This window comes from Perca flavescens, chromosome 12, assembly GCF_004354835.1.
Source record: "Perca flavescens isolate YP-PL-M2 chromosome 12, PFLA_1.0, whole genome shotgun sequence".
NCBI lineage: Eukaryota > Metazoa > Chordata > Actinopteri > Perciformes > Percidae > Perca > Perca flavescens.
Window position 1 is genome coordinate 12,930,668 of NC_041342.1, and position 12,765 is coordinate 12,943,432.

At 39.2% G+C, this 12,765-nt stretch overlaps 1 protein-coding gene across 1 annotated transcript in view; it reads right to left on the minus strand.

Annotated features, from left to right (window-relative positions):
- The window catches only part of eif2b3 (eukaryotic translation initiation factor 2B, subunit 3 gamma), a 35,338-nt gene that overhangs the window by 6,039 nt on the left and 16,534 nt on the right, over positions 1 to 12,765 (minus strand). Inside the window, exons 6-10 of the mRNA XM_028594120.1 lie at positions 6,702 to 6,791; positions 4,813 to 4,949; positions 3,090 to 3,280; positions 2,327 to 2,389; positions 1,945 to 2,093 (exon numbers count right to left, since the gene is read on the minus strand). Of these exons, the coding sequence (XP_028449921.1) occupies positions 1,945 to 2,093; positions 2,327 to 2,389; positions 3,090 to 3,280; positions 4,813 to 4,949; positions 6,702 to 6,791 (630 nt within the window). The remainder of the gene's footprint in view (positions 1 to 1,944; positions 2,094 to 2,326; positions 2,390 to 3,089; positions 3,281 to 4,812; positions 4,950 to 6,701; positions 6,792 to 12,765) is intronic.

Here is a 12,765-nt window from a genome sequence, read left to right on the forward strand (position 1 = left end):
GGCTGATCATGATGCATCACTATTCAGTTTGGGGCTTTTTGGCCTCCCTAAGTGAAATCATGATGTAGCAAATACAATATCTGCCATATCCTGCATGTTCCCCAAGAATTTTCTAGAATTTCTAAGAAGAAAAGCAGCACATTGGTAGGATTTTTAGCACATCTTTTTGTAGTTTTTTTGGGGGGGCGAAATTATAGCCGGAAAATGTCTGACAAATCAAGTCCTGACATTGTCAGGAGTTCACATATGCCGCACACAACAAGAGATTGTCCCTCTCAGACGTGTTCTTACTTACTGGAAAAACTTGTTTGGTTTAGATGCGGATTAAACCGCGTCACGGCCGTTCCTTGATATTGTCTAATAATTTCAGCGTTCCTGAATCTTGCAGTCTCTCCGGTTAGACATTTTCACTGCCATCTTTGTGGAAATCCTGCTTCTTCTTCACCCTCGGATGTTTGATTTCTTCCGATTTGGCGAAAGCTGATAGAAACGTCATCAACACACCCACTCACTTGCTGTGAATTCTAACACTTTGGATTACAAGACTAGGGAGCTGGCAGGGTAAAGACAGTTTGAAGTCCAATTGAACTGATTTGGACATTTGCCGTATTACATACAGCTCTACATCATTTCAGGTTTGCAGTACATGTGTGAAAGGTGCTCGTGTCTAGCCACCATAACAAATAGCCCATACAAAAACAATTAAATCAGCAAATGCTAGATATCTCTTCAAAACAAACCAACCCACTGGTGAGCCAATCTTTACAAACTCATGCTGTACAGCCAACATTTCTTCAAATGTACAAAACTTTATTTCCAAGTTTTGTAGCATACCAAAAATGCTGGGCTTACTTCTGGGGAAATGTGTACAAAATGATCTACAAGACCTTTAGAAAAGTTCAATTTGATGGATTGGTGCAGCCATAAAAAAACGTTGGGTTTGAATATGTCGCTGTGAATATCATATTGCCAACCTTAAACCTAATGAAAAAGGGGAAAAAAACTAAACGGTATGTTAACCTAATAAATTACTTTATAAATCACCGAAATGGAAATTGAAACATTTCTGGCATTTGATCAGCTTGTATTGATTAAACTGATCAATTAATCATTTCAATGATACTGTCCATGACAATTATCCAATAGCCCAGACTGTTGCTGTCTGGAATATACCTTTCAAACCCCCAGCGTGTTCCACAAATTCCATAACCAGTAGGAACCTTGGTATAAGCAAGTAAATTAGCGGCTAAATGAAATATATGGATGTTGTGTGTTTCAGTTCAACAGCTTTGTGTTTGTTTGGAACTGGTCTCTGGCTGGTTCCACACCAATAGATGCATTGTTAACTCAGCGTTGCCTGTTTGACCCCATAGAGCACAGAAAACAAAACCTGTTACACCTCCCATCAACGGACACACACACATTCACAAGCATCTGTCCTAAAACACACACACACACACACACACACACACACACACACACACACACACACACACACACACACACACACACACACACACACACACACACACACACACACACACACACCTAGAAAACTAAATGAAAAGATATGCAGTGAATGAATAACTAGTCATACCACTGCTTCTACATGTGAAAGCCAAACAGTGTTTACAGATGAAGGGAAAACAGGTTCAAGTAATTTCAGAAGATAGTGTAAAGACAGTTTTTTTCTGGAAACATCAGATCACTCAACTTGCTTTGAAATGTTTGTTTACTAAATTCCACTGTTTCGTCGCACACTATGCATGTACTAACTGAACACCTAACAAAAGCTGACGTGAGGATTAAAACGTTTAAACATAAACATGCCTCGAAGGTGAAATTCTCTTTCAGCCTAAATTAATGTGTTCGCAAAAGCACTTCAAAGTACATGTTATCAACGAGTATGTGCACGTGTGTGTGTACAGATGTGCGTGTTCTCACCCCTCCTCGATGGTAACACCATGCATGATGATAGAGTTGGTGACTTTGACCTTCTCTTTTACAGTGGTGGAGTTTCCGAGGGTGGACCTCTTTATGGAAGTCTTATCTGCTACCTGGCACAGTGCTCCGATGATACTGTCTGATCCCATCTGAGGGCAGAGCCAACACACACAAACGGTAACATTACTCAGACATAAATAAACACACGGGCCTCCAATGACGATCAAGCACAAATTAGACTCTGGGAGAGATAATAGCAGGTGAGCTGTGATACAGGAGTAAAGATGCTAATTGAAAGGGAAATGTAAGATAACAGCAATACGAACAAATATGATTCAGACTTGTACACTGACTAATAGTACTTCAACTACATTATACATACCTGACATCGCTCAGAAATGCCTGCTGATGGGTGAACTGCTGGCTCCTCAAACAGCTTCGGGGCCTAATAGGGAGAAGACAGAAGAGAGTGAGACATTAAAATAATAGAAAGATGATTTAATAACTGTAATGATCCATATAGAGGAATTGGGTTATTAGGCTAAGTACAAAGGATTCAAAATAAGCAATTCTGTATTAAAATACAGAATAAAAATAGAAGCAACATTAGGTGCAATATGGACAACAGTGACATTCACAAGAATAAGAGGGATAAAAAATGCGGAAGAGAGAATATTATTTCCATGATCTAATTATCTGCAGATTATTTTCTCAATTAAAATTGTTTAGTCTAGGGGGGGAAATGACATTCACAGTTTTGCAGAGCCCGAGGTGATGTCTGCAATTTGCTTATTTTTTTACGACTAACAGTCCAAAACTTGAAGATACTTAATGATACATGACACAGAAAAACAGCAAATTATGAGGCTGGAACCAGAGCATGTTTGGTATTTTTGATTGAAATGATTCATTGATTATCAAAATAGAGTAAACGACTAATCTTTACAGTTCTAATACTACATGTAATAAAGTTTTATATATATATATATATAGTATACATGTACTGTATATAGCTATACAAAAGAACTGAATTCCAACCAATCATACTCAATTACACACGCATACGTAGTATGTACAGAACATGCACATTCGAAAATGCATCTTTCACAAAAACCCTTGAAGGAGCAGGCTTATGTCCGACTCACCAGTCGGTTTGCTTCTATGTATGCAGCTAAAGTGTTGACGCGGCAGCAAAGGCCCTGGTCAATAATGTGAACATAGCAGCGCAGCTTTCCTCCATGGTAAGCCTCGCTCATGTCACCGCGGTGGTCGTTCCAACACGAGCGCTCCTGGGCCAGCTGGAGGAGAGACTCGTCTCGTGATGAGATGAGGAGCTCTGGACAATAAAAACAGACAGGAAGAAAGGCAGAAAGAGCAGAGTTAGGTAGTGGTAGTGGTTAGGTAGTAGAGTTAGGTACGGTATTTATGGAATGGACCACTGGAGGAAAATAGGGGAGGGTCATGTGTTTTTATTCTTTGTTGATGGGAGGGTCATTCATTTTTTTTTTGTCTACGGGGAGGGTCTCCCAACTTTTGTATTCATGAGAAGAGCAAAATTTCAAAGTGGCTTGTTTGGTGCATATTTATCCATGTAGTTCCATGTAGCTCTCTCAGTCTCGGCCCCTATCGCTAGCAGATGGGTCCCTCTGTATTTAGTCAGCCAAACCTGTAGCTTAGAGAGCGTGGGATTTCCCAAACTGAATAAATCCCACTCGCACATATAAATACAAAACTGCTTTGCTAGCTCAATCGTGTTGTATGCTGAAAAAATAATTTTATTCATTAGTATGATTGCCGTACTGTTTAGTTCAAAAACATCCAAAACACCGTACGAAAACAAAGCTGACCAGACGCAAGCTTTTATTTTGAAAAGCCAAAACTTGCGCCGCGGATAGCACCAGCTGGCAGCTGGGAAAGCATGAGACGGGAAGTATATCCTTTCGGTCCCGGTGATTATTTGTGAAATTGTGCAAACGACAGCCTTTTCAAGGGATTTGAGAAGGAAGGAGTGGTAGCATGCAAGCTCCCAAATTGACGCTTGTCTGAGAAATGGAGTTTTGGATAATGTCCAGCTTTGGCAACTTTACCTATGCTAAAATATACAATGACTGAGGAAGCCTAGTGACGAGTCCTTAGCAAGCAGTGTTGAATTACCCATTGTGCTTTGATGAATGGTCTCAATGTTTTATTTCATGTGAATACTAGTTTACTAGAGGAGTAACTTAGTATTTGAAGTAACGCAGGAAGTGTGCATTTAGTTTCCATGCTTATTGTGTTTCCACAACAATGTTAGTGAGTAAATCTACTGAAATGGCCACCACACCATAACAGAGGAGTGTGATGAGACGTCAGATGAGAATGCAGCCGTTTACCCACCTACGTCATGGCTGTAAAAAAAACAATGGAAATCTGTACAGCTTTGCCAAGCGCAAATCAGTAGCCTACAATAAATTGTTGGGGAGGGTCATCCTTTTTCTCCCAATCATGTTGGAGGGTCATCCAAAATGTATTGCTGATGAAGGGAGGGTCAGGTCTATTTTGACTAAAGGTCCCAAAACTCCTCCGGTGGCCCCTTAAATAAATAACGAACAGTCCCTTAGGAGTTAGAATAATGACACATACACACTGGTTTTGGGGATTTAGCGTGCCTTGGGTTTAAGCAAAGTTGTCCTTTTTAGTCAACTTGTTTCAAGTTCTGTGTCAGTGTTCATTTAAAGCAAAAGGCAAACATAGATATTCTCCATGCTGACGGCTCATGAATAAGACCCAGAGCGGTTCTAAATAGGTTACACTGCTGTGGCTGTAAAATGGTGTTGTCCCTCTGATTCGAATATGTGAAGTCTGTGATGTGTCAGTGCAAACACTGACCGTGGTTTGTAGAGCCGTCATTTGTTTTCTGGTTCTGATTCTCTGCATCGTCTTTGATTTTCGGACTGTTGGTTGTTTTGGAAAACTGCTTCCGCACCAAATACGGTACCAACTCACCACGGATTGAAGAGATAGACCTACGATACAAGAGGTAAGATAAAACAAGATTTCAACATATATTATATATTGTGCTGTCGTTGAATAATGGTACGCTTCCTAATCGTCACTTGGTAAAGAAAGCGTAACTGTTGCTGCTGTGCATCAAAAACATAGAAAAGACTGCTGAGATGGTTAACATATTTGTTGTGACTTTGCAATTACTCATTTTTTCCCATATTCACTTCCTCTGGCTTTGCTGCCTTTTGTGCTCCCCATCTGATTTTGTATCAACATAGAGGAAAAGGCCAAGGTTGTGTCAGAAACTGACACTACTTTGAGAAAAAAAAAAAAAAAACAGAAATCCTAAAACAAATAAATCACCCCTTTAGCTACTGCAGTTCAAGTTCACGCACTACATGTGAAATCCACAGGACACTATGTCTTGGTAAGGTAATAATTAAGAGGGTGACACACTGTAACTACATTAGACTTGTATACTATATATATATATATATATATATATATATATATAAAATAGGACTTTTAGTAATTGCAAAAAGGAAGTCAAATGATGCTTATGTGTCATTACTGTAATAAAGGCAAAAGAAAACAAATGCAGTGAATGATGTATAATGTAGTTATTATTGCTTAACATACATTTTATAAAAAGCAGATAATGACAATGACCAGCTCAGGTCCTTATGACTTAATGTCTCTCTTTGTGTAAACCAGGAGGTAACTTCCTTGTCTTAATTTCTTTTTCCCCCTTTTTGAACTGTGTTGAGTTCAGTGCCCCTCCCCTTCACTTGTCCTCTCTTACTTTCTTTTAAAGAAGGATTAGAATTTCCATCTGAATGACAGGAGAAAAACAACAGTTACTCTGTCCATTTCTCTCCCAGAGCAAGAGACAGAGAAAGAGCATGGAGGAGAAAGGAAGAGAGAGAGAGAAGCTGTTAGAGAAACTGTTGGAAGAAAATCCAAGAAACAAGCTGAAGAAAGAAATTAGTTATCTAACAAAAAAGATGATATATGGCAGCGTCAGAGATGCATTTGTAATGTAATGATGTAAGATTTATATCTGTCAAATTACTATAGTGTTCAAGTGTACCTCTTGCCTTAACCCAAATTTCCACAATCTTTAGCCAAGTGCCCACTTTTCAATGGGACCATTTCCAAAACATTTATCAAAATACACACGTTGGCAAAATCTCATTACCACCCTGCTTTAAGAAGCTTGGGGTCATGCTGTTCCTTAGCAGGGAAGACCTGGTATGCCTGGTTGTGGGTAGCACAATATTTTGCAATACACACGTATCAATACACAGTGTGGTCCTTAAATATGTTTTGCAATATCAGTTAAATCTTATCAGTTGGCCTAACTTTTTTAAGTGCAAAAACAGCTCATACATAGATCCTTTATTTTTTCTAACCATGCATGCATGTATTGCCAGGGTGGCTACAGAAGGCTCCCTGTGACACTGCCTTACCTCAGAGGCTAAAGGCCTAACAGCCTGCCTCAGTGGCACATAGTAAAACAAATTAACACCTCGCTGAAATACCCTGCTAACAGGACCTTTCAAAGCTTTACACACCATGTAACCATGTTTAACACTTGCTACAGATTAAGCAGCGAATGTGAATGTCTGTCTGTGTGGGTCCATGTCCAAGTGTATGCATCCAGATACAAACTGGTCATTTTCAATGATGGTTAAAATTCAAGATTGGATAGCTAATTGTCTTATTATATGTTCATTGCTATATTCATAGTCAGAAATAAATGAGGAACTCACTTGTTGTCAGCGAGAAAGTCCACCACTGCTTTTTTCAGACAGTAGAGATGAGCGTCCACGAGGCCTGTTTTGATGTGCATCCTGGGATGTCTGCAGGTAAACGATAGACAGACAGAGTCAAGAGAGGAAGATAATATCAATATCAATTTGACTTTTTATATGGATTTGTGGAGTCCCACCACACTGCATACATGCACCAATTTCATGACAAACTGTGTAACCCTGGCTGCTACTTTGAGGACAATTTGCTTTGATTCTTCTCATCGCCTGCTGTTTTTATGTTTTACGTTTGCTTCTCGTTTACTGAAAACCCTTTTAATTTACCTCCGCTTTGCACATAGGACAGGCACACTTGATGAAAACCAGACACAGCCATGGGCTCACATAAAAGTCAGAGAACAGTGACATCTGTCTATTGTCCTCCGTCAGCTACCGTAGATGTCGCGCAACATAGCTGCTGTCATGAGACAGTTGCCAGTGAGACAGGTTTATGTTGACCGGGGGGCCACATGCACAGAGACACAACGTCACCCACTCATGCATTCACTCATTCACACACGGACACCCAGTTTGAACATGTGACATTTACGAAGCAAGAGCCAAAGAAAACCATTTCATCCTCCAGGTTTCAATAAACAAATCCACATTTAGCCCTTTTATCCTCTCTGACTACCTATCCCTGTCCTCCTCTTCCTCTGCCTTTCCAATCGTTACATAATAAAAACTGCAGGGTGCATCGATGGTTAAAGGATCACACCAGCAGTTTTACGTGTTTTAGTCCATTTACTACAAATCACATATACTGTTCCTTCCATTACTGCTAACTATCTTTCAAAGCATGCTGCAGCGATTTCGATTTTTAAAGTTGTACAAGCAGATTGATTTGAAAAGTCTGTGTCTCATTACCACACAACAATAACATAACTTTGACAAAATTAAAAGCAGACATGATGTTCACTATTTACAGTGATGTTCAGATTTGAGCATGCCAATTTATAATTTAATACTGAAATCAATAGAAACTAACCTTGAGATTCTACGTTATGTTACAAACAATATGGGCGGTAGCCAAAAACAAACAGCGGGTGGGCGTTGCGGGTTTCACCAAAGTCTTCGTGCACACAAAAAAGTAATACAACAACCGTGGTTAATACCTTAGCATGGTAAGGAGCGAGTCAAAGTTGTGCCTTTGCCTGACAAACACAGAATACAATACAAATGTCTGATGAATTAATAAAAACATCTACAAAACATGTCTTTGTAAGTGGTGGACCACTGCAAGCAGGCAGAATGGCTTCAGTGCTTCTTGGCGTTTATTGTACACGTGTGTTGAACTCAACAGGGGAAATTAACGTAATTTTTCTAGACGACATTCCTTTATTTTGTGTTTTTGATGATGGTATAGAGCATTGTCTAAAGTGTTGGTCAAAATCTCTCATAGGTCTTTAACTGGGTATATATCTGGTGACTCACTGGTTCCTCTAATATTCCTCTTGGATTTGGGGTTTCTTTCTTTTGCTTTTAGCCAGAGCCACCAGCGGTGGTCCCCCTAACGAGCTAGTCATCAATACAGTACCTGTGGTGCCAGAAGCATATAAAAAATGCTTATATAAACAGGATTAAGTGACAATATTTGGTATATTTAAATGATATTTGGCTTCTGTACAAACAACCAACATTCACGATTTAAAAAATCTACCATAAAAGTAGTGGAACATTTCTTAAAACTCAAAATAAAAGCTAAATTTTACACAATTAAGGCTTGAAATTCTGCTTTACTTTTTAACATGTACATACATTTTTTTAATAATAATGTCAAATAAAATATCTTCAATGATACAGGATCGGATATGGAGGAAAAGAGAATTATGGCACACCATCAATATTTCTCTTTCTCTACCTCTCCTCCGCTTGTTTCCTTCCCGTGTCTTTCCTCGCTACAATTCCAGCTTTCTCAACTCTCTGTCCCTCTCTTCACCAGGCTTGTAGTATACCTAGAGTGACTCAGGAGGATTGCTTGGTCACACATATTTTACAACCAGATGCTGAAAGCCATAAATTAAACTGTGTATGTCCATCTGTGTTAAGCCATTTTATTAAAAAGCATAAAAACACATGTGCATGCACACACAGACACGCTCTGTGGGTGTTTGTCAAATGTATTTATTCATACATTTCCCAGGTGTGTGCCTGCGTGTGTGTATTGTGGGCTTAAAATGGAATTTATGGGAACACCCAGCATGTGACATCACTGTTTGCCACCTGCGGGTGGGCAGGAGAGAGTGCAGGGGAGGGAGAGAGAGAGAGAGCAAGAGAGAGAGAGAGAGAGAGCAAAAGTAGGAACAGGTGCCCTTAAAAGTTTAGGGCAGCAGGGTGAAGAACAGGTATAACGGATGTGCAGGCTTTTTCTTTCATCACAAAAACACATTTTACGGCAGATTGAGGTCTCACAATCAAGTGTTCTGTTCAAGTTCTGCCAACTGCAACCCGTCTGATGACAGCTATTGATTGTTATTAATCCAGCCATTGTATTCATTTATTTTGACGTCAGCAGAAGTATACTTTATTTCATGTGAGACAGGGTTTTTTCATGCAGAAAAAAAAAATCCAAACCAATAGCAAAAATAGTTTGATCTGACACTATGCCACAAGCTGGTTTATGATGTCAAAGGACTCCATTATAGCAGAGTGAAAATTGCTGGGTCACATGCATGGGGACAATGAGGGAGTCTCAAAGTATAGGTGCTGCACCCTATGTAAGAAGTGGTTTGGGTAAAGTGGAAGGCACCTCAGAGGGTGTCAGTAAAATTACTCATTCAATACTTACTGGCCTTACTTGCACAAGTCCAAAAAAACCCCCACAAAATTAGAGCCTTAAAAGATTAATTTAATCTAATCTTTAGTTAATTACTGAAATATCTCATTAGCACATACATCTTCATTACTGAAATCAGAACAAAACAGCACACACTGAGCACTGACCACATCCCACTTTATTTGTTTACACTTTTTGCAGAATCCAACTACATCAAACATCTTGCATTTCCCAAACAAGGGTAAACATCTTGTTTTTCCAGCAGCATCATGTGATTTCTGGTTGCTGCGAGAGTGCTGTAGAGCTCAATGTCTAGGGGAGCAAGAATTTAGTGTAGGCAAGGATGACTCAACCCTTGGATTAATCATGGACTACTAAAGGACCACTAAAGTCCTCAGTGGGAGAGAGGAGTCACATATCTCACACTCTCAAACACACACAGCATAATGTCTTATTTAGTTACAACTAAAACCCCCCAGCGGACGATGACTCAGACACAGCAGAATGACTGTTAATACTCTCATTAGTCAGGTTTCCAGTACAGAGCCAACAGGGCTGAAGGGCTTACGACGTATTCAGGGCATGCAACTATTGCTTCCAAAATAAAATGTGTGATTTACTTAATACGATGCTAGTCTAATAGATCTTTAATTGAGCTCACTCACATATCTGAACCTGTGTTATAAGCCTAAAGTGTACACGGCCATGCAGGTGTAGTAAAATTACTCTGACAACTAACCAGCACAGTCTGTCTTGTGAGATCATAGACACATCTTATTTAGTCTAGAACAGGGATCGGCAACCTTAGGCACGCGTGCCACCATGGGCACGTGGGACCTTAACCAATGGCACGCTGACAATATGTTTGCAAGAGAGTTATTGATGTGTTGAAATCATGGTTGAAATGCTGAAGCACTCTCTCATCCGCATGCCAAATTACAACGTTCACAGTTGCCGACCTCATAGGTGCCAATACCGTGGGTGCTCCGGAGCTTGAGCACCCACGAAAAATACTGAGCACCCATGTGTGCCAGACTGCCAGTTCATTTTTATATTATTTTAATATTAAACATTGCAGGTGGTGCTAAGTGGAGCGTCATAGTGTGATTGGTCATGTCGGTGGCATTGATTTATAATTTCCCACGAAGCTGATTAAACTTCTCCTCTCCAATCCTATCTGTGAGAAGTGGCGCTGTCCTGAGTTGAAAGCTAGCTTACTTTACGGCGTGTGTTCGTGTCGGCCGCTGTCCATTTCCTAAGGTTCTGAAATGCAAACATTGTTGACTACTTTTTTTTTTTTTTTTAAACTGTGTGCGCGTGTGAGCACCCACGGAGGAAAACATAAATCGGCGCCTGTGCGCGACCTGTTATTTACGGTAGTTTGATTGACTCATATCTCTGACTGGGAACAATACAAAGAGGATTACCAACGGCCGCTGGGGCAGATGAACTAACGCTAGTCTCGTTACTGTAAGGAGGCTACAATTAAACCTTCGTGAGTTAAAAGTCAATACTTATCAGTGCACTCACCTGGGTAGACCGGCATCAACATGTAGAAAGCGATATTTCAATCTGCTCTGTCTGCTCAGTCCACTCTTGTCCACCGCACTGTTTTACACAAACACAGATCTACTCTGCAAATAGCTAATTTTTACAAAACAAGCTAAAAAAAAAAGCTGTCGGTTTGTAGTCTATTTTTCTTAGTTTGCAGGGAATCTTGAAATTTGGACAAATTCTTATAAACTTAAGCTGTCTGAAGAAACCATCCTCTCCGCTGGAGCGGTAAATATGGATGCATTATTAGACCAAAACAAATACATGTGGCTACTTAATATGCACATGAATGACGCAATGGTTATGTTCGTGTTCTTCATTCTTGATAATGATGCTGGTTGTGTTATTATTTTGCCACAGCATCGTTTCATTGAAAATGAGGCATACAGGACCTGCTTATCAGTCCATTCGTCATTAAAGCTAGGCTTTTCCACAACTTTTCGCTTCAGGCTCTTTGACAGTGATATTTTTGTCAGCCCATTTTCCACCAATCAGGACTGCATACTAAAACCATGTTTCCATAATAATAATAATATACAATAATAATAATTACAAGGTCCTGATTATTACAGATTCCCTGGATATTACATTTTGATGTGATGTCATAAAAAAAATGTATGTTAACATGGCACACTAATAAACAAGAAATTATGAAAAGGGCACTTCATATCAAAAAGGTTGCCGACCCCTGGTCTAGAAAATGTCAGAAAATAGTTTTTCAGAGCACAAGGTCAGGTCTTAAAATTGCATTTTGGTCGAACAAACAATCAGAAGCAGAAAGATATTAAATTTAATATAATATAAACAGAGAAAAGTAGCAAATCCTCACATTTTAGAAGCAGTAATCAGTGCCATTTTTGTTTGATAAATTACAATTAACCGATCATCAAAATGGTTTCGCTTATTTTCTGCCAACTGACTAATTGAGTAATCGTTTCGGGCATTAAGGTAACGTTTTGAAATATCAAAAAAGTTGAAGACAAGCTAAAGAAAGAAGAAAATTAAAACCAGAGTGCCATGTATGCCAGCACTTCTTTTTTAATTTTAGATTTCAAGCCTGCCAAATGATTCAGAGGTTCTGACATTTCCAAAATACTATAAAGAGCCAGCAAGTAAACAAATATCCATCAAACAAATAAAACAGATGCACAAAATAACTCATATGAACGTATAAATAAAAAATAATAACTACTACTAATAATACTACTATGCCTTTATGGTTTCCAGTCTATATAGACATTAGTAGCATATTGATGGTCCTTGTTACATTTAGTACTGCACAATCATAGTTCTAAAATGTGTTTTTGAATTAATGTAATCCTGCTCTTTTGTTGAACTGCAATGGAAGTTATTTATTCTTTGGAAGGTACAGCATGTGGTATTTGTGTTGATTGGGTGGGTTTTAGCCCCGCTGTCTTGTGCCATCATTGCTAACAGATGCAAACAAACTGGTCCAATATCTTAAAAGGTCAGTGCAGTTAAGATATGCCTTTCAAACATGTGAATCAACCTTTTTTAGCTTGCCTGCTTGGTTGTTTTTATAATTATTTGAACTTCAAAACTAAAAAGAAAATTACGAGCAACTACACTACCATGTTAGTTTGTTACTGGTGGGGCCATAAGACTAATAAAGCTGTGTCATTGGCGTAAAAAAGAGATGCCAATCCATTTTTAAGATGCTCAATTAAAATTGAA